The sequence below is a fragment of the Chiloscyllium punctatum genome, chromosome 30 (assembly GCF_047496795.1).
Source record: "Chiloscyllium punctatum isolate Juve2018m chromosome 30, sChiPun1.3, whole genome shotgun sequence".
Lineage (NCBI taxonomy): Eukaryota > Metazoa > Chordata > Chondrichthyes > Orectolobiformes > Hemiscylliidae > Chiloscyllium > Chiloscyllium punctatum.
Genome location: NC_092768.1, coordinates 26,384,155 through 26,410,916, shown reverse-complemented (window position 1 = coordinate 26,410,916; position 26,762 = coordinate 26,384,155). Strand labels below are relative to the sequence as shown.

General features: G+C 42.0%; 1 protein-coding gene across 1 annotated transcript in view; it reads right to left on the bottom strand.

Moving 5' to 3' along the window:
* LOC140455535 (uncharacterized) overlaps positions 1–26,762 on the bottom strand; it is a 76,212-nt gene that overhangs the window by 24,777 nt on the left and 24,673 nt on the right. Inside the window, 5 exon segments of the mRNA XM_072550475.1 lie at positions 9,639–10,186; positions 21,177–21,292; positions 22,385–22,407; positions 26,298–26,531; positions 26,625–26,720. Coding sequence (XP_072406576.1) covers positions 9,639–10,186; positions 21,177–21,292; positions 22,385–22,407; positions 26,298–26,531; positions 26,625–26,720 — 1,017 coding nt within the window.

Here is a 26,762-nt window from a genome sequence, read left to right as displayed (position 1 = left end):
GCCTCACAGCACCAGGGACCTGGTTTGATTCTGGCCTTCGGTAACTGTGTGTGTGTGGAGTTTGCACATTCTCCCCGTTTCTAAGTGGGTTTGCTCTGGGTGCTCCGGTTTCCTCCCAAATTCCAGGAGAAGTGCATGTCAGGTGAATTGGCCATGCTAAATTGCCTGTAGGGTCAGGGGTAAATGTAGGGAAATGAGTCTGGGGAGGTTACTCTTTGGAGGGTCGGTGTGGACTAATTGGGCCTAAGGGCCTGTTTCTATGCTGTAGGGAATCTAATTGAGATTGTTAAGTCTTTCATCTTTTAGAATGGGTTGCAGGTTTGTCTCCTTAAAACAAAACACTCAGGGAGCTCAAAGCTGTTTATCCCTGCTTCTGAAGCAGATATACTCGCACCATGGTGTCAGTACCAATCTTCAAGAGAAATAGGATAGAATATTTCTTAAAAGGCACAAGCTGGTCACAACGAGAACTTGAAGCATCGTAACATCCAAAACTATGGGCCCAGGTCCAGAAGTTGGGTTTAGTGTCGACTTAATATATTTTTGGCTGGAAAAACTCAATTGGTCATAAGACCTATTGTGTACCACATGTTTCAATTATTCTATGTAACATAATGTGGGGAAATGTAAAGTTAAGTTCTTTGACAGGCAGCATAGAGGAGCTGAATATTTCTTAAATGGGGAAAAACCGCAGAACACTAAAGGACAAACAGACTTGGGGGTCCCCAACAATGATTCACAAATGCTAGTACTGATATTCAGTGGATAACAGGTGAGTCAAAATGAAATGTAGGCAATTCACTTAAAGTAGTAAGGATCTGCTAAAACTATACAAGGCACTCGTCAGATTAAACATGGAAAACTGTGAACAGTTTTCAGAAAATATATATTGGCATTGGGAGTAGTCCAGTGAATGTTCACTCGCTGATACCTGGTATGGACAGATTGTCTTATGAGAAGGAGGTGAGTAGGTTGGGGCTGTACTGACTGGAATGTAAATGAATGGCAGGCATCTTCATTGAGGCATAAAAGACTTTTGGTGGACTTGACATGGCATCTGTGGGAAGTTTTATTCCCATTGTGAGAGAGTTGAGGACCACAGGGCATAATCTCAAAAGAGTCAGGCATTTAAACAGAAAGGTGGAGGAATTTCTTCTCTCAGAAGTGTTTGAATCTGTAGAATTCTTTACTCTGAGTGCTATTGAAGTTGATTCATTCTGTATGTTATGATGATGCCACTCCTTTAGCAAGGTTATGTTGTCCTTGGCTTTTTTTTTTCAGACAGTTCATTAAAGTTGTAGACTGGGGTTGAAGAGTTTTAGGGCCAATTTGATTATAGGTAACAGATACTGCCTCAAGCAGAAGGCTTTCAAGTTTAAATAAAACACTTGTGTCATGAAAGGGGAGAGGCCAGTTCTCCCAGCCCAGCTTTCTCAGGTTTGGTTTGATCTTTAGCAGTAGTGTGAAAACAAAAAGCTGCTGGGCCAAGGAAACAGGTCTAGATTGATACTCTCTCTTTGACTTCTCTACCGTAAGACCCTGTGTTTGATTTCAGCTCTTGTGCCAGCGTGTTCATGGGGATTGTTCCAAGTGTTGGGAACAGCATCATTAAGTTGTATAATTTGTTGGTTTTCAGATAGATTGTTATTCTGTATTCTGTTCTGTTTTGTTTGTGTTTCATCTTGGTAATCTTGTAAATAAATTCTGTTTTGTTTAAAACTAAAAGGCTTGACCAGTGGTATCTTTCCTGGAATACCCATTTTACACCTGCTTAAAACAAGTAGCAAAGTTAGTGTCTGGGTAACCTTCTTGGAATGTTTTGAGGGAGTCTAGCCTAGTCCACAACAATATTCAATGCTGAAATGTGTGGAATATTAATCAGTAAGGAAATCAATGATTCTGGGGAAAGGCAGGGAAGGGGATTTGAGGGCTATTAGTTCAGTCATGATCAATTCAATTGGGAAACACACTCAATGGGTTGAATAGCCTATTTCTGGACCCATGCCATATGGTGTACTAATACTGTGGCTGGGGTGGAAACCTCTTTGGTGAGATTCAAACATGGAGTTGTGGAAAAGATAGGCACAAAGTTTTGCTGGTGTTTTACTTTTAACAATATTTTTCAAGTCAAATTTTCAAGGAGTTTGGAGAAAATGATGTTTGGAGGTAGGATTTTCATTTGCCACAAGCATGGGTAAAGAGAACTGATTGATGATTATGGGAGGCTGATGTACAGAACCAGAAGGGAGGGAACCGATGACAGGATTAGGTAACATGAGGAAGCTATGCTGTCAGCAATTATTCAGAATACGAGAAAGTGAGGACTGCAGATGCTGGAGATCAGAGTCAAAAAAATGTGGCACTGGAAAAGCCCAGTAGATCAGGCAGCATCCTAGGAGCAGGAAAGGAGACATTTCAGGTATAAGCCTATCACTTGGAATGTCAGAGTACAGATGAGGAAGTGAACATTTTGCTTCATGGATAAGACAAGCCCTGAGCAAGAATGAAAAATGGCAAGAAAGATGCAAGTTTAAGGCTTGGACAAGGTGGAACTGTCGAGGCAACGTGGCCCAGAGAACTCAAGGAAAGGACAGAGAGTGCAGATGCAGCTGATTGGATGGCCTCAATTTTACTGACAGCAAGTCAATAAGCTCCTTGCAATTGTTGATGCTGAGGTTGGAGGATAGATGGAGAGGATTCACCAAGAATCAAGTTAAATACAAAGCGCTGGGACAAGTCTCAGTCAGTTCCATGAGTTTTGTGTAGAGCGTGAAACAGAATGAATGTATCAGGTGCACGACTTTTCATTAGAGAAGGGAAAAGATACAAGATATAATTGGTTTTCAGTGCATTCTGTGGTGGATGAGGACAAAAGGAATATCGATGATGCAAAAAGAAAGAAAGAAACAAAAGATGTACCTGGAGTTTGTGCAATTCTAAATGAAAGAACAACTTCAGTAAGGCTTTTGACAAGGTCCCACATGGGAGACTGGTGAGCATGTTTAGATCTCATGGAATACAGGGAGAACCCTAACCCTAACCATAACCCTAACCCTAACCCTAATTCTAACTCTAATCCATTGTCTACAGGAATAGTGCCAGGAGACTGGAGGATAGCAAATGTGGTTCCCCTGTTCAAGAAGGGGAGTAGAGACAACCCTGGTAATTATAGACCAGTGAGCCTCACTTCAGTTGTTAGTAAAGTGTTGGAAAAGGTTATAAGAGATAGGATTTATAATCATCCAGAAAATAATAATTTGATTAGGGATAGTCAGCACGATTTTGTGAAAGGTAGGTCGTGCTTCACAAACCTCATTGAGTTCTTTGAGAAGGTGACCAAAAAGGTAGATGAGAGTAAACCGGTTGATGTGGTGTATATGGATTTCAGCAAGGCATTCGATAAGGTTTCCCACAGTAGGCTTTTGTACAAAATGCAGAAGAATGAGATTGTGGGAGAGACAGCAGTTTGGATCAGTAATTGGCTTGCTGAAAGAAGACAGAGGGTGGTAGTTCATGGGAAATGTTCAGCCTGGAGTCCAGTTACCAGTGGTGTACCGCAAGGGTTGGTGTTGGGTCCACTGCTGTTCGTCATTTTTATAAACGACCTGAATGAGGGTGTAGTAGGGTGGGTTAGTAAATTTGCAGATGACACTAAGGCCAGTGGAGTTTTGGATAGTGATAAATGATGTTGTAGCTTACAGGGAGACATAGATAAGCTGCAGAGATGGGCTGAGAGGTGGCAAATGGAGTTTAATGCGGATAAGTGTGAGGTGATTCACTTTGGTCGGAGTAACCAGTATGCAAAGAACTGGGCTAATGGTAAGATTCTTGGTAGTGTAGATGAGCAGAGAGATTTCGGTGTCCAGGTACACAGATCCTTGAAAGTTGTCACCCAGGTTGACAGGGTTGTTAAGAAGGCATACAATGTTTTAGCTTTTATTAATAATAGAGGGATCGAGCTCTGGAACCATGAGGTTATGCTACAGCTGTACAAAATTCTGGTCGACCGCACTTGGAGTATTGTGTACAGTTCTGGTCACCTCATAATAAGAAGGATGTGGAAGCTTTGGAAAGGGTGCAGAGGAGATTTACTAGGATGTTGCCTGGTATGGAGGGAAGGTCTTCTGAGGAAAGGCTGAGGGACTTGAGGCTGTATTTGTTAGAGAGAAGTTTGAAAGGTGACTTAATAGAGACATATAAGATAATCAGAGGGTTAGATAGGTGGCCAGGGAGAACCATTTTCCAAATATGGTGATGGTGAGCACGAGAGGGCATAGCTTTAAATTGAGGGGTGATAGATATAGGACAGATGTCAAAGGTAGTTTCTTTACTTAGAGTAGTAAGGGTATGGAATGCTTTGCCTGCAACCGTAATAGATTCACCAACTTTAAATACATTTAAGTCGTCACTGGACAGGCATATGGATGTACATGGAATAGTGTAGGTTAGATGGCCTTCAGATTGGTATGACAGGTCGGTGTAACATCGAGGGTTGAAAGGCCTGTACTGTGCTGTAATGTTCTATGTTCTAACTAGCCATTTGGTACAGAACTGGTATGAAGGTAGAAGACAGAGGGTCGTGGAGGGTTGTTTTTCAGACTGGAGGCCTGTGACCAGTGGTGTGCCACAAGGATTGGTGCTGGGTCCACTACTTTTCATCATTATATAAATGATTTGGATGTGAGCTTAAGAGGTATAGTTAGTAAGTTTGCAGATGACACCAAAATTAGAGGTGTAGTGGACAGCGAAGAAAGTTACCTCAGATTATAATGGGATCTTGACCAGATGGGCCCATGGTCTGAGGAGTGGTATATCGAGTTTAACTTAGAAAAATGTTTGGTGCTGCATTTTGGAAAAAGCAAGTCTTAGCAGTACCTATACACTTAATGGTAAGGTCCTGGATAGTGTTGCTAAACAAAGAGACCTCAGAGTGCAGGTTCATATTTGCTTGAAAGTAGAGTCACAGGTAGATAGGATAGTGAAGAAGGTGTTTGGTATGCTTTCCTTTATTGGTTAGAGCATTGAGTATAGGAGCTGGGCGGTCATAGTGGGGCTGTACAGGACATTGGTTAGGTCACTTTTGGAATATTGTGTGCAATTCTTGTCCCCTTCCTATCAGAAGGATGTTGTGAAACTTGAGAGGGTTCAGAAAAGATTTACAAGAATGTTGCCAGGGTTGGAGGATTTGAACTATAGGGAGAGGCTGAATGTTTTCTCTGGAGCACCAGAGGCGGAGGGCTGACCTTATAGAGGTTTATAAAATCACAAGTGGCACGGATAGGATAAATAGACAAGTTCTTTTTCCTGTGGTGGGGCTGTTCAGAACTGGAGAGCATAGGTTTAAGGTGAGTGGGGAAAGGTATAAAAGGGACTTAAAGGGCAATGTTTTCATGCCCTTTCATGGAATGAGTTGCCAGAGGAAGTGGTGGAGGCTGGTACAATTACAGCATTTAAATGACATCTGGATGGGTACATGAGGGTTTAGACTACATGCTGGCAAATGAGGAGTTGGACCGAAGGGTCTGTTTCCATCTTATACATCTCTATGACTCTAAAATCTGAAGTATGAAAACAAACACTCACAAAATGAAGTCAAGAATTTGAAATTGTTGAACTGAACGTTGAGTCACGAAAACCTACAGAAAACCTTGCTGAAAAGTGAAAGTCGAGGGAGATAATGAGGATAATCAGTACTTGTAAAAAATAAAATGGTGTTGGAGAAATTAAGAGAGATTAATATGATAAGTCATTAGGCAATTTTGAGAAAATGTGGAGCTCAGGTTGAAGTTCAGGTTGTAAGTTTGCTTGCTGAGCTGGTAGGTTTGTTCTCAGACATTTAGTCACCATGCTAGATAACATCATCGGTGAACCTCTGTTGAAGCTTCACCAGAGGCTCACTGATGTTACCTAGCATGGTGACAAAACGTCTAAGAACAAACCTACTAGCTCAGTGAGAAAACTTACAACCTAAATCATCAGGTTCCACAAATCTACACCACAGAGGGCTGAAGGAAATTGCCCTGGAACTGTTTGATGCATCTTCTAAAAATCTATTGACTTTGGAGCAATTCCTACAGAGTGGAGTCTGGCAAATGTAAGGTCACTGTTTAAAGAAATGGAAAGAGAAGAACAATATAATTACAGATGAATTAGCAGTGCCTCAATTCTTGGGAAAAAGCCAGAGTCTATCATAAAAGACATTATAAAAGATTATTTGGAAAGCATTAGCAGGACTAGGCAAAACAGTGTGGGTTTATGAAAGGCAATTCATGCTTAACTAATGTACTGTTTTTCTTTGAAGATTTAACAAGTCAAATTGATATGGGAGAACAGCGGATTTGGTGCATTTGGATGTTAGGAGAGCTTTTGTTAAGATCTCACATCAGAAGGCTAGTAGGTAAAATTAAAGTAAATGGGTTTGCAGATAATGTTTAACATGGATGGAGAATTGATTGACAGGTCAGAAAAAGAGAGATGGAAAAAAGTGGATGTTTTCTGGGTAGTGTGTGGTGACTAGCAGTGAACCACAGGGATCAATGGTTGGGCTTCAGATATTCAGGATATATAAAAATCATTTGGATGAAGGAGCCAATTACAACATTCCGAGTTTGCTGATAATTAAAACAAGGTGGGAATGTGAGTTGTGAGCAGGGTGTAAAGAAATTTTAGGGTGACTTAGTGGAGTGTGTGGGCAGACTTATGACAGATACAGTGTAGCATAGATGGGCATGAAGTTTTGTAGTTTGATGTGAAAAACAGAAAGGCAGAGTAATATTTAAATGTGTTGTACAAAGGAATCTAGGTGCCCTTGTACACCAATGAAAATAAGGAAGTGCAGCAAGTAATAAGGAATGGAAATGGTACAATCCACTTCATTGTACTCATCATCCTCCTTAACCCCACCCCCTTTTCTTCCTTCTTCCCAAATCCCCAATGGCATTTTCTATACTCCCGCCCTTTTCATTCCTCTGTTGCATTTTCCATGCGTAGCCATTTCTTCTTCACCTTCTCCAACTCTCTCAATCACCAAGTGCTTCCTCATCATTCCACCTTCTCACAGCAGCCAGTTTAGCCCACTCCGATCCCCATTCACTAACTGTATCTCAAGGGTATTGGATGGTTATGACCAGTACCTCTGCAGGGAATATTAATGGGAGGGTCTACGAGAATTTGGAAAGTATGAAGGGTTTGACAGAGTAAATAAGGAGAGACTGTTTCTAGTGGCAAAGAGATCACTAAGCAAAGGGATGGAATGTAGGCTCATTACAAAAGAAGTAGAGTGAGGTGTGTGGGGAGTTTCACATTGCCAGTTATGAATGCAGAGCCTCCTAGTGGCCTGAGGAAAGCTATAACAGTATCTTCCAAACTTTAACTGTGAGCACTTCAATGTAAAGAGTATTGGAAAATGGGGTGCAGTGAAGAGATGGCAGGGGGTGGTGGTAAATTAACTCGACGGGCACTAGATGAATACTTCAAACAAGACACCTCTGTGCCCTATTGACGATATTCTGCCCCTTCTGATTTTCTGATCTTGTGTTGCTTCCCACCTGAAACAGGTGGATATCCCTCTGTTCATCTCAGGACTGTTACGACATGGGGTAAACTCTTCTGCTTAATTTAAAACCAGCAACACATAAAAGATTTATCCCATGCAGCAATCTCTGAAAATTTGAGAGGCCAAGAATAAACTAAAAATTAACAACTTCATTTCTTAAGGTATAACAGAATAATAAATAATAACTATTTCCAACTCCATCATCTAATTTACCGTTTACCTTCCCCTTCCACAACATACATCGGATAGAACTCCCAATTAAGATTTACAAAACAAAACTTTTTATCTGTAAACCAGGCAGCTTTCAGTTCTGCTATTTGGATCTCCTTATGTCTTCTTTTCTTCATCTTAGGGATTTTGCTTCACACGTTACTGATTGATTAACATACTTTTAAGACAGCTATTTTTCAGGCAGTCTTTTTACATGCTGGTAGCTGGTATTTCTCCTCTCGACTGTTCAATTTTCCCCAGGTCTTATACTCCCAAAGCATCGGCATGTGTCATTGGCTTTTAAGATTGTCACTATACTAAATTCAAACTGGATTGGAGTTTGGCATTTTTGGGATATAATTTAAACTGATGGGCCTAATTCGAATCAGTTTTGACATTTTCATGTAACCACCTACTTAGCTACCCCCGTAACTGGAGCACCTGTTACATTGTACCTTATTGAGAACACTTGGTGCTGTCACTGCTAGCTTTTAACTCTCTTAAAAAGGTACAGTACACCCACAACTTCATAACAGGAACAGGCCCAAGAGGGGTTGGCAGTTATGTCTGTAAATTTTAGTAAAATTTCCATTTAATCAGGCCAGAGGCTCATTAAATCATTCAGATGACGTTAGAATATATAGCATACAAATATAAAGTATGGGGGAAATATCAAATAATAGAAAAAGAATGTATTGATTTCAATTTAATTCCATTTTGATGACCACGGCCTCTGGTTCTCTGACTATTTTTATTGAAAAATCACATTTCAAATGGATTAATGATTTGGCGACACCAGCAACATCCCAAGAATTTATAATGTGGTAGATAACTTTAAAATAAAAAAAAATGTACAGTGTCTTTTAAAAATTTAAATAAATGAAATTTTAGGACAATTTCCCTCATGTGGACAATGATAGTACATCAATAAACCAGAGAATCATAACTTTAATTCTACTAATAGTCTGGTATATACTGATTGAAATCAATTTATGTCATTAAACATGATCAATTAATGACATATACACCCACGAAATTTACGTATCATATTCAATACAGATTGTCAAATCAATTTTCACTACATCAGAAAGTGAGGACTGCAGATGCTGGAGTTCAGAGTTGGTGCTTGAAAAGCACAGGTCAGGCAGAAACTGAAGAGCAGGGGTATCAATGTTTTGAGCAAAAACTCTTCATTAGGAATGAGGCTTGTGGGCTGGAGGGCTGACTACACCAGTTTCCTTATTTCCCCACTTTATCCCAGACCCAACCTTCTAACTCGGCACTGCCCTCTTGACCTGTCCATTGTCTTTCCCACCTATCCGCTCCACCCTCCTCTTTGACCTATCCCCATCTTCATTGCATTCTCAGCTGGCTTCCCCCCACCCAGCCCCACCCCCTCCCATTTATCTCTCAGCCCCCATCCCTGGCCCATAAGCCTCATTCCTGATGAAGGGCTTATGCTCAAAACTTCAATTCTCCTGCTCCTTGGATGCTGCCTGACCTGCTGTGCTTTTCCAGCACCACAATCTTCACTACAGTCTTACTCCATGAGGATGTTCAAGATAGATTACTGTTTCAATGTGACTTCAAATGTGCCATTAATTTGGCATATATGGCATTCAAATAAAAGGTGTAGAATAATATTGAGTAAAACAAAAATATGTGTTGATCTTATTATTCTTGGCTGTAATTAAGATGTCAATTCAGTTTTGATGAGCAAAGCCCTCTGTTCTCTAGTTATTTTTTGTTGAAGAATCCCATTTCTGGAGTGTAAAGCTGACTTCACTCTCCATCTGTGACTGAGGCCAACATCCATCAGTTTACAGCTGGCAGGGGCAAGATGGAGGGTGCAAAATTATAGACTGATCAGTCAGTGCCCTTTAATCCCACAGATTGTCAGCGGGGCGGAGTTTTTCCCGTTAAGTTTTGGTCCCGTACAGAAGAAGGGGAAGAGCCTCTCAGTGAAAGTGTGGGTGAAAGTGTGGAGATGGGACATGGTGTCCGCATTGTAAAATGATACCTGTCCACCCTCATAGTTCAGGAAAACCCCGATCTTCCGGGGATTCATACGTGGGGAGAGGAGGGTCCGTGTGGGTGAGGTGGCAGCAAAATAACCACTTCCAGGACTGAGCCTCACAATCCAGTGTCCGGTTCCTGGGTTTGGGTAAATTCCACTTTTCCTCTCCACAGACTCTCGGGCCACTCCCAGACCCCACCGGGTTTTCTCCCCCACCTCCACCTCCCAGTAATGTCTCCCTGATGTGAATCCCTCTGCTCCGAGGACACAAAACCAGGGATCAAATCTCTGTGGGGAGTCAGGGAGCGGCTGCTCTGTGTCTCCGAGTCTCACACTGGTCCGGTCCTCAGACAGGATGAGCTGGGAATGTGCTGTGTTCGGATCCAGAGTCAGAGAGGCTGGAGCTGGGGAACGAAACAGAACAACCACAATCAGTGACAGGCAAAGGGAGGGGTTAGGGTTGGAGAGTTGAAAAAAAAAGGCTGTTGGTGATTTCGACAGGGATAGGATGTGTTGTGGGAATGCATTTGGGGAGAATGTGAAACAGGAGGAAATAATGTACTTGGCAAAGTGGAACACAGAGACAGTCGGACCACAGAGATGGGACTGAGTGAGAGGGTGATCAAGAGGGAATGAGTGATGGGGTTGGGACAGTGAAGAAGTGAAATGTAATGAGTGCCAAAGAGTGAAAAGGAAGGGAGTAGGACTTGGGGAAGACAAGGCAGGGGAAGGGAAGGATTAAAACAGAAGAAGGGGGCAGCTGAGGCAGATGGACGTTGGGTGAAAAAAGGGGCGGGTGGAAAGGCAAGGGAGTGTGAAGAAGAGGCAAGAGGATTCCAAGGATGTTGGAAGTCAACAGTGTCATGGACGTGTGAGAAAGTGGAGGTGAGAGAAAGTGAAACCGAGAGGGAGGAAGAGTTTATGAATAAAAGAGAGAGGAGGTGATGGGTGGAGGAAGAGATAAGTATGAGATAAATAGTGAGCTGGGGAAAGGGGAAGCAAGTGTTCGGAAGAGCTGGATTGAAGTGTCTGAGAATGAGGGGTATAACACAGTGAATGAAATTGGGACAGACAGGAGAGAGGGAAAACAGAAGAGGGGACTAAGAGCAGGGTGATGGAAGGATAGTTTGGAGAGGATTAGGAAGGATTAGGATTAGTGAGGGGAGGGGAGGGGAGATTAATCTGTAGGGAGTTAATAGCGAGCAGGGAAGAGATAGTGTGAGGGGTAGAGTAATGGAGAGATGGCTGAGAGATGGGAGTGTGAGGGGGTGACAGTTGAAAAAAAAAAGGATAAAAGACTGAGGTTGGATAATAGAGAGAAGGACAAGGGTTCAGGGAGAGCAATGCTAAAGGATAGGAGTGAATGGAAGGCAATCGGATGCAGAGGGTAAGGGTGGAGTGAATTTAAGGAAGAGAGACCCAGATGGGAAGGAAAGCTAAGGGAGAGAGAAGGTGAGGAGCTGGAGAGGCTACAGGTTGAGTGGAGTCTGTTTGAGACTTAGACTGATGCGGTAGGGAATAGAGAGCTGATAGGCAGCTGAGCATGTTGTGGCTGTACAGGACATTAGTTATCCCACTTTTGGAATATTGTGGGCAGTTCTGGTCTCCTTCCTATCAGAAGGATGTTGTTCTGCAGTTTATCCAAGTCCCCCTGCAACCTGTAACATTCTTCCAAACTGTCCACCACTCCACCGACTTTAGTGTCATCTGCAAATTTACTAACACATCCACCTATGCCTGCGTCTAAGTCATTTATAAAAATAACAAACAGCAGTGGTCCCAAAACAGATCCTTGTGGCACACCACTAGTAACTGGACTCCAGGCTGAATATTTTCCATCAACCACCACTCGCTGCCTTCTTTCAGAAAGCCAGTTTCTAATCCAAACTGCTAAATCACCCTCAATTCCATGCCTCTGCATTTTCTCCAACAGCCTACCATGTGGAAACTTATCAAAGGCTTTACTGAAGTCCATGACTACCATGTCAACTGCCCTACCCTTATCTACATGCTTGGTCACCTTCTCAAAAAACTCAATGACGTTTGTGAGACACAACCTGCCCTTGACGAAACCATGTTGACTATCTGAAATCAAAATTGTTGCTTGCTAGATGATTACAAATCTTTTCTCTTATAATCCTTTCCAAAACCTTTCCTACAACAGAAGTAAGGCTCACTGGTCTATAATTACCTGGGTCATCTCTACTGCCCTTCTTGAACAAGGGCACAATATTTGCAATCCTCCAGTCCTCTGGTACCAAACCTGTAGATAACGTTAACTCAAATATCATTGCCAAAGTCTCTGCTATCTCCTCCCTAGCTTCCCAGAGAATCCGGCCCGGGGACTTGTCTACTTTCACTCCTTCTAGAATTGATAACACCTGTTCTTAACTAACCTTGATCCTTTCTAGTCTAATATCTTGTACCTCATTCTTCTCCTATACAATATTCTCCTTTTCCTGAGTGAAAACCAATGAGAAATCGAATGTCTGGAAAAGTAAGTACGATGAAATGGTGATCCAGTGCATAACCAAAACACTATTAACATCAAGGATTTTGTCCTACACTTGGGACTTTCCCCATCAGAATGGGTCTGTGACACCAGGGCCATGGAATTTCCCATCAGACTGGAATTCAAGGACAGTGCTGTGAAAACTGAGGTTCAGCTCGGAGTTCCAGCCATCCTTCAGGACCGTCTGACAACGAGATGAGTTTGTTCAATATGTCAAAATTCATTCAGACTGGTAGATACACTCATTAGTTTGCATATGCCTAAAGCAGATTAAGCTATAAGTGTTCTTTTTCTCTCGAAGGAATTGCTGGAGATAGCAGCAGAAATAACCCAATGTATTTGTTACTTAATTGTCCTCCTCAACACTTACACCAAAAAGACCATCACTAAAATGTGTAACTTCATTATAAACACATTGCTGTTTTGCTGGTTTTGCTGTGTGTAGGTTTGTTCACTCAGTTCCAACATTACAACAGTGGATATTATTCAAAAATCCTTCACTAGTTCAGAAATGCTTTGCACCATGCTTTGGGTGTTGTTAGGTGGTATTAAATAGAAGAAGGTTATACTACTTTCTTAATCTTCCTTGTAATGATTTCTCTGTGATTTGGAGGGGAGTTCATGGTTCCCACTGCTGCTCACAGCCTCTCTTTCCCTCTCCCTTGTCAGTCATATTCCAAACATCCCAAGTAATGTAGCTCTCCTCATGCAGAACTGATGGCAGAAATTTTACCAATTTCCTCAAGAATGCCTCAGCACTTTCCTGCACTCTCACATGTGTAAAACTGGCTGGGAACATGACATTGAAGCCCATCCCTCGAAATGAATTAAACATCCGATCAAATTCATGGAGTGATCAGTCCATGAATTTGATCGGATGTTTAATTCACTGCTTGATTAATTAGATTGCTCCTAACATAAGCCTCACCATAAGCAAACTATGTTATCACCATTCATTATGGACGTTTATGGATATCTCAAATTTGTTGTACGATCTGTGACTGCGATCAATCTATAAACAGCTATCTCTTCATTGTTTTGAACCTTGAACAGTTCAGTAAGGGCACAGCACTCCCTTCTTTATTCAGCATAGATTCTGATAAACTTAAATTAGCTAGAACACTAGAGTTATACAGCACTCAAGCAAGCCCTTTGGTCCAGATTTCATTATTAATCAGGTAAAGGCCAAGTTGAGTTTTTTTTTTATATCTGCAGCCCAGGAACAGGCTCTTCAGCCCTCCAAGCATGAACCGATCAAAACGTACTGTCTAAACCTGTCGGTCAATTCCTAAGCATTTGTTTTCCTCTGCTCCCCACCTACTCATACATCTGTCCAGATGCATCTTAAATGAATCTACCGTGCCTGCCTCTACCACCTCTGCTGGCAACGTGTTCCAAATATCCACCACCCTCTGTGTAAAGTACTTGTTGCGTGTATCCCCCTTAAAATTTCCACCTTGGACCTTGAAAGCATGACCTCTCGTTATTGAATTCTTCACCCTGGGAAAAAGCTTGTCTCTATCCACCTGGTCTATATCCTTCAATGGTTTTGTAAATCTCAATCAGGTCCCCCCTCAACCTCCTTTTTTCTAGTGAAAATAAACCTAACCTGCTCAACCTCTCTTCATAGCTATCATTTCCATACCAGGCAACATCCTCGTAAACCTTCACCGTACCCTCTCCAAAGTGTCCACATCCTTTTGGTAATGTGACGACCACAACTGTACACAGTATTCTAAATGCAGCCGAACTAATGTCTTGTACAATGTTAACATGACTCGCCAGCTCTTATACTCAATACCTCATCCTATGACAGCAAGCATATTATATGCTTTCTTGACCACTCTATTCACCTGTGTGGCAACCTTCAGGGTACAATGGACCTGCACTCCCATATCTCTCTGCCCATCAACTTTTCCCAAGGCTCTTCCATTTATTGGATGACTTGCTCTATAATTAGACTTGCCTAAATGCATCACCTCACATTTGTCTGGATTGAAAGCCATCTGCAACTTTTCTGCCCAACTCTGCAGTCTATCTATATCCTCCTGTATTCTCTGACAGTCCCTTATGCTTTCTGCTAGTCCACCAATCTTTGCATCATCTGCAAACTTGCTGATCATAGCAACAGTGCCCTCTTCTAGATCATTTATGTGTATTAAAAACAACAGTGGCCCCAATATTGACCCCTGTGGAACACCATTGGTCACCTTTTTCCATTTCAAGAAGCTCCCTTCAACTACTACTCTGTCTCCTGTTGCTCAACCAGTTCTTTATCCACCGAGCTAGAACATCCTGCACACCATGTGACTTCACTTTCTCAATTAATCTACAATGGGGAACCTCATCAAGCGCCTTACTAAAGTCCATGTATATGACATCAACAGTCCTTCCTTCATCTAACAACTTGGTCACTTCCTCTAAAAACTCTATTAAGTTGGTAACACATGCTCTTCCTCGCAAAAAACCATGTTGCCTTTCACTGATAAGCTCATTCTTTTCGAAATATAAATAGATTCTATCTCTCAGTACCCTCTCCAGCAACTTCCCCACCACTGACATCAGGCTCACTGGTCTGTGGTTACCCGGAATATCCCTACTACCCTTCTTGTATAGGGGGGCAACATGAACAACCTTCCAGTCCTCCGGCACCTCACCTGTATTTAAGGATGCCACAAAGATATCTGTCAGGGCCTCAACAATTTCTTCTCTCGCCCCTCCCCTGGGATAGAACCCATGCGGTACTGGGGATTTGTCCACCTTAACCTCTAGCATACCCAACACATCTTCCCTACTTATGCCAATGTGATCCAGACTAGTCAAACATCTATCTCTAATCTCAAGATTCATTATGTTCTTCTCCTCAGTGAACACTGATTCAGAATCCCACCCATTCTCTCAAGTCCGGCAAACAGCCTTCCTTCAATATCTTTTAGTGGACCAATCCTTTCTCTAGTTACTCACTTGCTTCTTATAGAAGAATAAAATGCTTTGGGATTTTCCTTAATTCTGTTTGCTAAAGCTATTTCATGACCCCTATTAGCCCGCTTGATTCCTCGTTTAAGACTTGTCCTACTCTTCCGATATTCCTCCAGGGCCCGTTCTGTTCTTAGCTGCATAGACATTATGTACACTTCCCTTTTCCTCTTGGTTAATTGAACAATTTCTCCTGTCATCCACGGTTCATGAATCTTGCCCTTCCTATCCTTTGCCTTCAACGGGACATGCCTATCCTGCACTACCACTAACCTATCTTTGAAAGCCTCCCACATTTCAAATGTGGACTTCCCTTCAAGTAGCTGTGTCCAATCCACATTTCCCAGCTCCTGTCTAATTTTGATATAATTGGCCTTGGCCCAGTTTAGCACTCTTCCCTTAGGACCACTCTCTTCTTGTAATGGACTTGCTGACTTAAGGGATTTATTTTGATTGCTACATGCAACAATCATTCTTTCAGTACTGGACTGAGAGTTCTTTGAATAAGTAGCCAAATTAAAGGTAACTTGTGGTGATATGTGTCTTTGATTGCGAATTCTATTAGTTCTATTAGATTACATGGATCAGTTGGAGTGGCAGTTAGAGACGACAAGGAATTTACAGTGTGATGAATCACAGTTACAGGAAGGAAGAAAAGCCGTTGATACAGTCAGGTAGATGGTTTAACTCCAGGAAAATTAGGAGGGGCAGCCAGGTAGTGCAGAAACCTCAAACAATTAGGCTGTTTTCAAAAATGTAGGGTGATGAGCTCTCAGGGGAATGTAGCATTAACAGCTAAGTTTCTCGTACTGAGAATGGCTCCATGTAATAAGGGGTATATCAGGTTCCAAGTGATCAATTTTAATACGGGGACTTGCTAATCAGAAGCAGAACCATACCTTTTTGCTGCCAGCAGAGAGAAATCAGAATTGTGTGTTGTCCTCCTGGTGACAGGATCAAGGACATCTTGGAGAGGGTGCAGAATATTCTAAAAGAGGAGAGGGACTAGCAGGAGGTTGTTGTACACATTGGAACTAACGACATAGGAAGGGAAAAGGATGGGATTCTGAAGGGAGATTACAGAGAGTTAGGCAGGAATTTAAAAAAGGAGGTCCTTGAGGGTAGGAATATCTGGATTACTCCCAGTGCTACGAGCTAGTGAGCGTAGGAAAAGGAGGATAGTGCAGATAAATGTGTGGCTGAGGAGCTGGTGCAGGGGAGAAAAGGGTTCACTGGAATCTCCTCTGGGGTAGACGTGACCAGTACAAGAAGGATAGATTGCACCTGAATTGGAAGGGACCGAATATACTGGCAGGGGAATTTGCTAGAGCTGCTCAGGAAGATTTAAACTGGTAAGGTGGGGGAGTGGGACCCAGGGAGATAGTGAGGAAAGAGATCAATCTGAGACTGGTGCATTTGGGAAAAAGAGCGAGTTAAACAGTCAGGGCAGGAAGGAACAAGGCAGAGAACAAGGTAGGACTGATCAATTAAAATGCATTTATTTCAATGCAAGAAGCCTAACAGGGAAGGCAGATAAACTCAGGGCATGGTTAGGAACATGGGACTGGGATATCATTGCAATTACAGAGACATGGCTTGGAGATGGACAGGACTGGCAACTTAATGCTCCAGGATACAAATGCTATGGGAAGGACAGAAAGGGCAGCAAGAGAGAAGGGAGAGTACCGTTTTTGATAAGGGATAGCATTATACTTATGTAGGATATTCCTAGAAATACATCCATGGAAATTCTTTGGGTGGAAATGAGAGTTAGGAAGGGATGATCTGCTTATTAGGGTTGTATTATTGATCCCCAGTAGTCAGCGCAAAATTGAGAAACAAATTTGTAAGGAGATCTCTTATCAGGAAGAATAATAGGGTGGTTATGGTGGGGGATTTTAACTTTCTAAACATAGACTGGGACTGCCGTAGTGTTAAGGGTTTAGATGGAGAGGAATTTGTTAAGAGTGGACAAGAACGTTTTTTGATTTAGTATGTGGATGTACTGACTAGAGAAGCTACAGAATTTGACATATTCTTGGGAAGTAAGGCAGGGCAGGTGACTGAAGTGTCACTTTGGGTCCAGGAACCACAATTCTATTAATTTTAAAATAGTGATGAAATAGGATAGACTGGATCTAAAAGTTGAAGTTCTAAATATCAGAAAGGCCAATTTTAACAGTATTAGGCAAGAACATTCAACAGCTGATTGGGGACAGATATTCGCAGGTAAAGGGACGGCTGGCAAAAGGGAAGCCTTCAGAAATGAGATATCGAGAGTCCAGGGACTGTATATTCCTGTTAGAGTGAAAGGGAAGGCTGGTAGTTGGAGGGAATGCTGGATGACTAGAGAAATTAAGGTTTTTGTTAAGAAAAAGAAGGAAGCATATGTCACATACAGACAGCAGAGATGGAGTGAATTCTTAGAAGAGTAGAAAGGCAGTAGGAGTATACGGAAGAGGGAAATCAGGAGGGCAAAAAGGGGACATGAGATAGCTTTGGCAAATAGGGTTAAGGAGAATCCAAAGGGCTTTTACAAATACATTTCAGAACAAAAGGGTAGGGAGAGAATAGGACTCCTCAACGATCACCAAGGCAGCCTATGTGTGGAACCACAGGAGATGGGGGAAGATACTAAATGAGTATCTTGCATCAGTGTTTACTGTGGAGAAGGACATGGAAGATATAGAATATGGGGAAATAGGTGGTGATAATTTGAATAATGTCCATATTACAAACAAGGTGGTGCTGGATGCCTTAAAATGCATAAAGGTTGATAGATCCCCAGAACCTGATCAGGTGTACTAGAATTCTTTGGGAAACTGCAGAAGTGATTGCTGGTCTCTTGCTGAGCTATTTGTATCAACGATAGTCACAGGTAAGGTAATGGAAGACAGGAGATTGGCTAACGTGGTGCCACTATTAAAGAAAGATGGTAAGGAAAAGCCAGGGAACTATAGACCAACGAGCCTGATGTCGGTGGTGGGCAAGTTGTTGGAGGGACTCCTGAAGGACAGGATGTACATGTATTTGGTAAGTCAAGGACTGATTAGGGATAGTCAACATGGTTTTGTGCATGGGAAATCATGTCTCACAAACTTGATTGAGGTTTTTGAGGAAGTAACAAAGAGGATGGATGAGGGCAAAGTGGTAGACATGATTGATATGGACTTCAGTAGGTAGTTCGACAGGGTTCCTCATGGGACACTGGTTAGCAAGTATAGGACATGGAAAACAGGGAGAACTAGCCATTTGGATACAGAACTGGCTTGAAGGTAGAAGACAGAGGATGATGGTAAAGGGTTGCTTTTCAGACTGGTGGCCCATGACCAGTAGTGTGCCATAAGGATTGGTGCTGAGTCCACTGCATTTTGTCATTTACATAAAATATTTGGATGGGAGGTATAGGAGGTATAGTTAGTAGGTTTGCAGATGGCATCCACATTGGAGAAGTAGTGGACAGTGAAGAAGGTTACATCAGATTACAACGGGATCTTGAACAGATGGGCCAATGGGTCGATGAGTGGCAGATGTGTTTAATTTAGATAAATGCAAGGTTCTGCATTTTGGAAAGGCAAATATGGGCAGAGATTATACAGTTAATGGTAAGGTCCTGGGGAGTGTTGCTGAACAAAGAGACCTTGGAGTGCAGGTTTATAGTTCCTTGAAGGCTTTTGGTACGTGTTCCTTTATTGAACAGAGCATGGAGTTTAGGAGTTGGGAGGTCATGTTGCGACTGTACAGGATGTTGGTTAGGCCACTTTTGGAATATGGTGTTCAGTTATGATCTCCCTCCTATTGAAAAGATGTTGTGGAACTTGAAAGGGTTCAGAAAAGATTTACAAGGATGTTGTCAGGGTTGGAGGATTTGAGCGACAGGGAGAGGCTGACTGGGATGGGGATGTTTTCCCTGGAGCATTGGAGGCAGAGGGATGACCTTGTAGAAGTTTATAAAATCATGAGAGCTATCGATAGGGTAAATAGACAAACTCATTTCCCTGGAGTGGGGGTGTTGCGAACCAAAGGGCTTAGGTTTAGGGTGAGAGGGGAAGCATGTAAAAGGGACCTAAGGGCCAATGTTTTCATGCAGAGGGTGGTGTGTGTATGTGATTCCAGAGGAAATGGTACAGTTACAACATTTAAAAGGCATCTGGATGGGTGTATAAATAGTTCAGAGGGATATGGGCCAAGTGCTAGAAAACAGGACTAGATTAGGTTAGGATATCTGGTCGGCATGGGCGCGTAAGACCGAAGGATCTGTTTCCGTGCTGTACACCTCTATGATTCCATACAACAACAACCAATGTATCTACACTCCTAATAATTTTATAAACATTCAGAAGGTCACCACTCAGCCTCATATGCTCCAGGGAAAAATGACCCAGCCTATCCAGTCTCTCCTTGTAATCAAACCTTCCAGTTTCAGTCACATTCTTGGAAACCAGTTTTGGACCCTTCCATTTTAATAGCATCCTTCCTATAGCAAGGTGACCAGAATTGTATGCAGTACTCCAAATGTAAACCTACCATTGCCTCATACAGCTTGTACTCAAATCTCTCACTGATGAAAGCAAGTGTAACAAACTGTCCTGCCGACCTTTGACACCACTTTCAAGGAACTATGTAACTGTACCCTCAGTGTTGCTGTTCAGCAACACTTCCCAGGGCCCTACGATTAGCTGTGTAAACCTTGCCCTGGTTTGTCTTACCAAAATGAATTTATCTGAATTAAACTGCATCTGCCATTCCTTGGCCGACTGGCCCAGTTGATCAAGATCTGTTGTAGTCTTCGATAACCTTCTTCACTGTTCACTATAACACAAAGTTTGGTGGCATCTGCATTCTTATTAACCATGCCCCCTATATTCTCATCAAAACCATTTATATGAATAATGAATAACAGTGTACCCAATACCTATCTGTGTGGCGCACCACTGGTCACAGATTTCTAGTACAAACAACCCTCCAGCACCACGCTTTGTCTCTGCCTTCAAACCAACTTTGTGTCCAACTGGCTGGCTCTCCTTGGATCCCACGTGAGCCAACATTACTAATCAATTAACCATGTGAAACCTTGTTGAAGACCTTGCTAAAATCCATGTAGACAACTATCTCCTTGGTCACCTGTTCACAAAACTCAATCCAATTTGTGAGAATTATTTCCCACACTCAAAGCCATGTTGACTATTCCTAATTAGTCCGTGTCTTTTCAAATGTACATACGTCCTGTCTCTCAGAATCCTCTCCAACAACTGACCCACCACTGATGTTAGGCTCACTGGTATTTAGTTCCCTGGTTTTTCCTTGCCGTCTTTCTCAAATAATGCCACAAGAATAGCCACCATCCTGTCTTCCAACACCTACTCTCTGACTATCCAATTACCACCATAGGATTAATTATATTGTATCTGGTGGTAAATGTGTTTTTGAGATAAAAATAGCAAAAATGTCATCCAAGACATTCCTTTCTCATTTTGAATATCATTTGCTGTATTTATCATGAGTCGACAAGGAAGTGCTGATGCTGGAAGTCTGAAATAAATACAGAAATTGCTGGTGTGAAAGCATAGTCAAATGTTTCAAATCTGGCAAAGTTGTTCTGATGAAGCATCAGTGGACTGGAAACATTATACCTGCTTTCTCCCCACAGGGGCTGTCAGAACTGCTGAGTTTCACAAGCAATTTCTGTTCTTGTTTTTCCATTCCTTGTTACAGACAGATCGTATCACTGATTTGACGCTCAGCGCTAAAGGCTTCAGCTATTTCACAAGTTGTACACACAGAAATATGAAAAGAGAGAGAGAGTCTTACAGGATTAATAACAAATAATATGAGTATTTAAAATGTGGCTTTTCATCCCAACATAACTGGATTTATCCTCAGGAAAATTAATGTAAAAGTTTTACCTGGGTAAATGACGTTTATCGTTTCTCTCCATGTTGTGTACTGTAAAGGCCCGGTGTACTTTCCAACAGATAGGACTAAATCTGTAGTTGAGAGTTGCTGAAGTTCATCACTAATTCTGTAATTATTAAAACATATGATGTTACAAATTCCACTTTGTCTGAATATTTCAGAAGTAATGTAAGTGGTCGAGCTTTCAGCTGTTTTGCATTTTGGCCATTGTGTTTGAAAATGAAATGTTAATTTTTTTTGCACAACAGGGCATAAGTAATTTGATAATGTAAGACTGAACACCCAGTGAAGAGAAAGGGTTTATAACCTTTCAACAGATTAGGCATTCCGACAGCACACTCAGATTATTAACAATTCCTTCCCCCCCCCCCCCCCCCCGCACTTGCTGTGTTATTAACAGAGCATGTGGAACAAAGACAAAGACTGAATTATTTCCAATGTTTAATGTCCAAATGTGCATTATGAGAGCTGCTCAACTCCCCTGGAATCCTACTCTTTTTCTAGTGTCCTGTTGAACATCTGGTTTCATTTGCTTCCCATTGCTAGTTGATCTTCCGCTGCCGGGTTGACCAGCTTTGGAATTCCCTCTCGAAATCTTTCAATCTCTTTATTGGTTTTATCCCATGAGATTTCCTAAAATCCACATTAGTCAACTGCAATAATACTTTGGTTTATGTTTTGATTTCAAATGTTTCTGTGAAATGCCTTGGGACATCAAATTATATTAGGATGCAATATAAATACAGAATATTTTAAGGTTATACACTGAACAAATACAATAAAAACAAGAACCATTATTCCATCTTAAAATATGACTGTCTTGACTTGGTCAAAAGCCATATAGAGAAGTGGCCATTCCCTGGAAACATGGGCCATGTGTCACTGTCAGGGTCAGGGGAATGTCACAGTGACGCAATCAGCCCAAATCAGGTCAGTGATTACTTTCAGCCTCAGAACCAGGTTATATTATTTACAGGCATCTTGTCATTGATAATAATGTTGTAGAACCATTTTATAAATTCAAATTCTGTTTCAACACTGCAAATAGTACCTGAAATGAAGTCAATTGCGTAGAGTTACTGTCAGCAAATAAACAACTCTTTAAAACAAGGACAATAACCAGGAAATAAGTCCATAATAACCCATCACTGAGTTATTGAGTAAACTGTGCAGAGTTTCAGTAAAGAGGATGTCCTACCTTCTCTTCCGACAAGCCGCATCCTGAAAGAAACGAATCACAAACAGTGAGGATGGCAGTGACAGATTTCAGGTGGAGATAGACAGGCAGGCTGCTGAAATGAGCAGAAACCATGCAGAGATGTAAAGTGATACATTTTGGAAGGAAGATTGGGGAGAGGGTAAAATAAACTGGAACTGACCATCAGTCCCGCTCACAAACACAGTGACTGTCACTGTTCCAGACATAACCACACATTCACCAAGGGTGAAGAATGGAGCTAAAAGCCACACCAGCCATGATCAACTCAGTCCACTCATATGTCATCATAGACACGGAGAACATGCAAACTCCACACAGGCTGTCACCCAAGTTTGGAACAGAGCTCGGGTCTGTGGCCCAAAGAGGCAGATGTACGAATCACAAGACCACCATATTGCTTCACTTTATGATCTCATGTCACATGGAACTGAAATTAGATTACAATGGGATCTTTGTATTTTATTCACAGGAAGAGGATGTCGTTGACTGTATCAGTATGTGTAGCCCATCCCTAATCACCCAGATGGTAATTGCAATGAAGAGTCAAAATCATTGTGATGGAGTCACATGTATTCCAGCTCAGTGAAAGATGGCAGCTTCCTTCCCTTAAGGACATTCGTCAACCAGAATTTTCTTCCTCCATTCGGTAACAGTTTTATGGCTAGCATAAGATTCTTAATTCAAGAATGTTATTTAATTCAATTTCCACCCTGTGCCGTGGCAGAATTTCACCCAGACCATTACTTGGATCTCTGGAATAATAGGTAAAAATAATGACTGCAGATGCTGGAAAGCAGAGTCTAGATTAGAGTGGTGCTGGAAAAGCACAGCAGTTCAGGCAGTATCCAAGGAGCAGTAAAATCAACGTTTCAGGCAAAAGCCCTTCATCAGAAATACAGGGAGAGAGCCTGAAGGGTGGACAGATAAGTGAGAGGAGGGTGGGGGTGGGGAGAAAGTAGCATAGAATACAATAGGTGAGTGTCTCTGGATTAATAGTCTAGTGACAACACCACTAGGCATTCAACTCCACATGTGACTTGATGCCAAGCTTGTAGAATACCAATCAACAATCTACTAGATAATGCCACTAGGAGATAACAAGACTTGGTAATATGAAGGTAATAACAAAGCAAGAATCAATAGCGAAATTCATTCCTGTGAGGTTGTCAGTTTTACTAAGAATCTGCAGTGTGGAAGCAATTAGTTGAATGAAAACAGAAAAACTGTGCATAGCGTCAAAAGTTCACTTGAATTCATCTTCTATTTATTTCAGTCAATTTTCTATTCATTGAGCTACCTGATGAAGGAGTGATGCTACAATAGCTTCTGCTTTTAAAGAAACCTGTTGGACTATAATTTGGTGTTGTGTGATTTTTAAATTTGCTGCCCACCCCCAACCCCCATCTCCTTGCTGGTCCAACACCAAGACCTCCATATCATATTCATTTAACAGTTAATATCAGTAATTTTATGGGTGTTTTGGAGTCTTGCAATAGATTGAATCATCTGCTATATAAATAGACCTTTGTTTTCCATATGATGAGCATCAAAAGAGGACAAGATGTGCTGTTTTTTTAGATCCTACTGTGGTCGTTAAACATCATTCATTTTGCAGATACATTGTGTGAGGGTACAACTTTATGTCTCCCTAAGATAGGTGAGGAGTTGGCTATTTATTCATGAACCTCAGTCTTATAACTTTTCAATGGGTGATAGCTTGAGAGAACCATTGCTATCTTTACAATTAGAACATTTTAGTTTGGAGCCGAGCAAGATAAACCACCAGGCAATGTGATTGTGCGGTCTAAATCAATTTTATACATAATGTCACAGAGTCATACAACACAGAAAAATACTCTTTGGTCCAACTCATCCGTGCCGACCAAATATCCTCAGCTAATCTAATCCCATTTGCCAGCTATTGGCCCATATCCCTCTAAACCCTTCCTAATCATATACCCATCCAGATACCTTATAAATGCTGTAGTTGTACCAGCCTTCACCACTTCCTCTGGCAGCTCATTCCATTCACATACCACCCTCTGAATGAAAAGGTTGCCCCTTGGGTCTCTTTTATATCTTTCCCCTCTCACCCTAAACCTATGTTCTCTAGTTCTGGATTCACCCACCCCAGGGAAAAGACCTTGTCTATTTATCCTATCTATGCCCCTTATGATTTTATAAACTTCAAAAGGGTAATCCCATAGCCTCTGACGCTCCAGGGAAAACAGCCCCAGCTTATTGAGCCTCTCCCTATAGCTCAAATCCTCCAACCTTGGCAACATCCTTGTAAATCTTTCTGAACACTTACAAGTTTCACAACATCCTTCCAATAGGAAGGAGACCAGAATTGCACACAACATTCCAAGTGGCCTAACCAGTGTCCTGTACAGCCTCAACTCCTATACTCAATGCTCGGACCAATAAAAAAAGCGTACCAAACACCTTCTTTACTCTCCTATCTACCTGAGAGTCTACTTTCTAGGAGCTAGGAACTGAACTCCAAGGTCTCTTTGTTCATCAACTCTCACCAGGACCTTAAGTTAGAAGTCCTGCTCGGATTTGATTTTCCAAAATGCAACACCTCTCGTTTATCTAAAGTAAACTCCATCTGCCATACCTCAGCCCATTGGCAATCTGGTTAGGATCTGAGGTAACCTTCTTCGCCATCCGCTACACTTGCAATTTTGGTGTCATCTGCAAACTTACTAAGTATACCTCCTATGTTAACATTCAAATCATTTACATAAATGAAAAGTATTCGACCCAGCACCAATCCTTGTGGCACTCCACTGGTCATAGGCCTCCAGTCTGACATATAACCCTCCACCACTCTCCTCTGCCTTCTCACCTTCATGCCAGTTCTGGATCGAAGAAGCTAGCTCTCTCTGTATTCCATGAGATCTAAACTTGCTAACTTGTTTCCCATGAGGAACCTTGTTGAATGCCTTCCTGAAGTCCATGTAGATCACATCTACCACTCTGCCCTCATTAATCCTCTTTGTCACTTCTTCAAAAAAACTCAATCAAGTTTGTGAGACATGATTTTCCATGCACAAAGTCATGCTGACTATCCCTAATCAGTTCTTGCCTTTCCAAATACACAAAAAATCCTGTCTATCAGAATTCCCACCAATAACTTGCCCACCACTTATGTCAGGCTCACTGACTTTTCCTTCGCACCTTTCTTAAAAGAGTGGCACCATGTCAGCCATTCCCCAGTGACTATCAATTAGATTAGATACTCTCCTGTGTGGAAACAGGCCCTTCATCCTAACAAGTCCACCCCAATACTCTGAAGAGTAACCCACCCAGACCCATAATTCCCTCTGACTAATGCACCTAACACTATGGACAATTTAGCATGGCCAATTCACCTGAGCTGCTTATCTTTGGACTGAGAGAGGAAAGCAGAGCACCTGAAGGGAACCCACACAGACATGGAGAGAACGCATAAACTCCATACAGACAGTCGCCCAAGGCCGGAATCGAACCTGGGACCTTGGTGCTATGAAGCAGCAGTGTTAACTACTGAGCCACCTGTGCTGCCAACGATACAAATACCTCAGCAAGGGAGCCAACAATCACTTCCCTAGCTTCCCACAAAGTTCTGGGGTACACCTGATTGTATTCACTTTTATGCATTTCACAACATGCAGCACCTACTCCTCTGTAATATGGACATTTTTCAAGATGTCACCACCAACTTCCCCACATTTTATATCTTTCTTGTTCAGCTCCACAGTAAACACTGGTGCAAAATACTCGTTTAGTATCTCCCCTATCTCCTGGGACTCCACGGAAAGGCTGCCTTGCTGATCTTTGAGGGGTCTAGTAACATTTCTCATCATGAGTGACGCTTCACTGAACTCACCGGAAGACATTGCCTCACCTTCAGAAACATCAGCTCGTCTTTCTGCTCCATCTGTTTCTGCAACTTTGAGAGTTCCTCCTCAATAGAATGTAAATTCTCCTGAATCTCTCGAAGGTTTTTCTCCATCGTTTCCGCAATCCTCTCCTCTTCTTCCCTGAGATCTCTGAGTAAACGCTGCTCTTTCTCAGTGAGAATCTGGTGCATTTTAGTGAACTCGGATGTGATGTGGGTCTGCAGACTGCTCGCCTGTTCCTACCAAATGAAATGTGAAACCTCATTAATGTCCCGCGATAAAGGGAACAAAACTAACCCAGATCCCAGAGAATCAGCACAGGGAGAGCTCACCCTCACTTCGGAAATCTTCCGTTTCTGGGTCAGTTCTGTTTGTAGAACCACCGATTTCTTCTCTGTGAGAGAATCTAAAGAAGATTTCAGCCGATCCTGAAATTGGGAAAAATAATTACACAATTATATTGTCATACA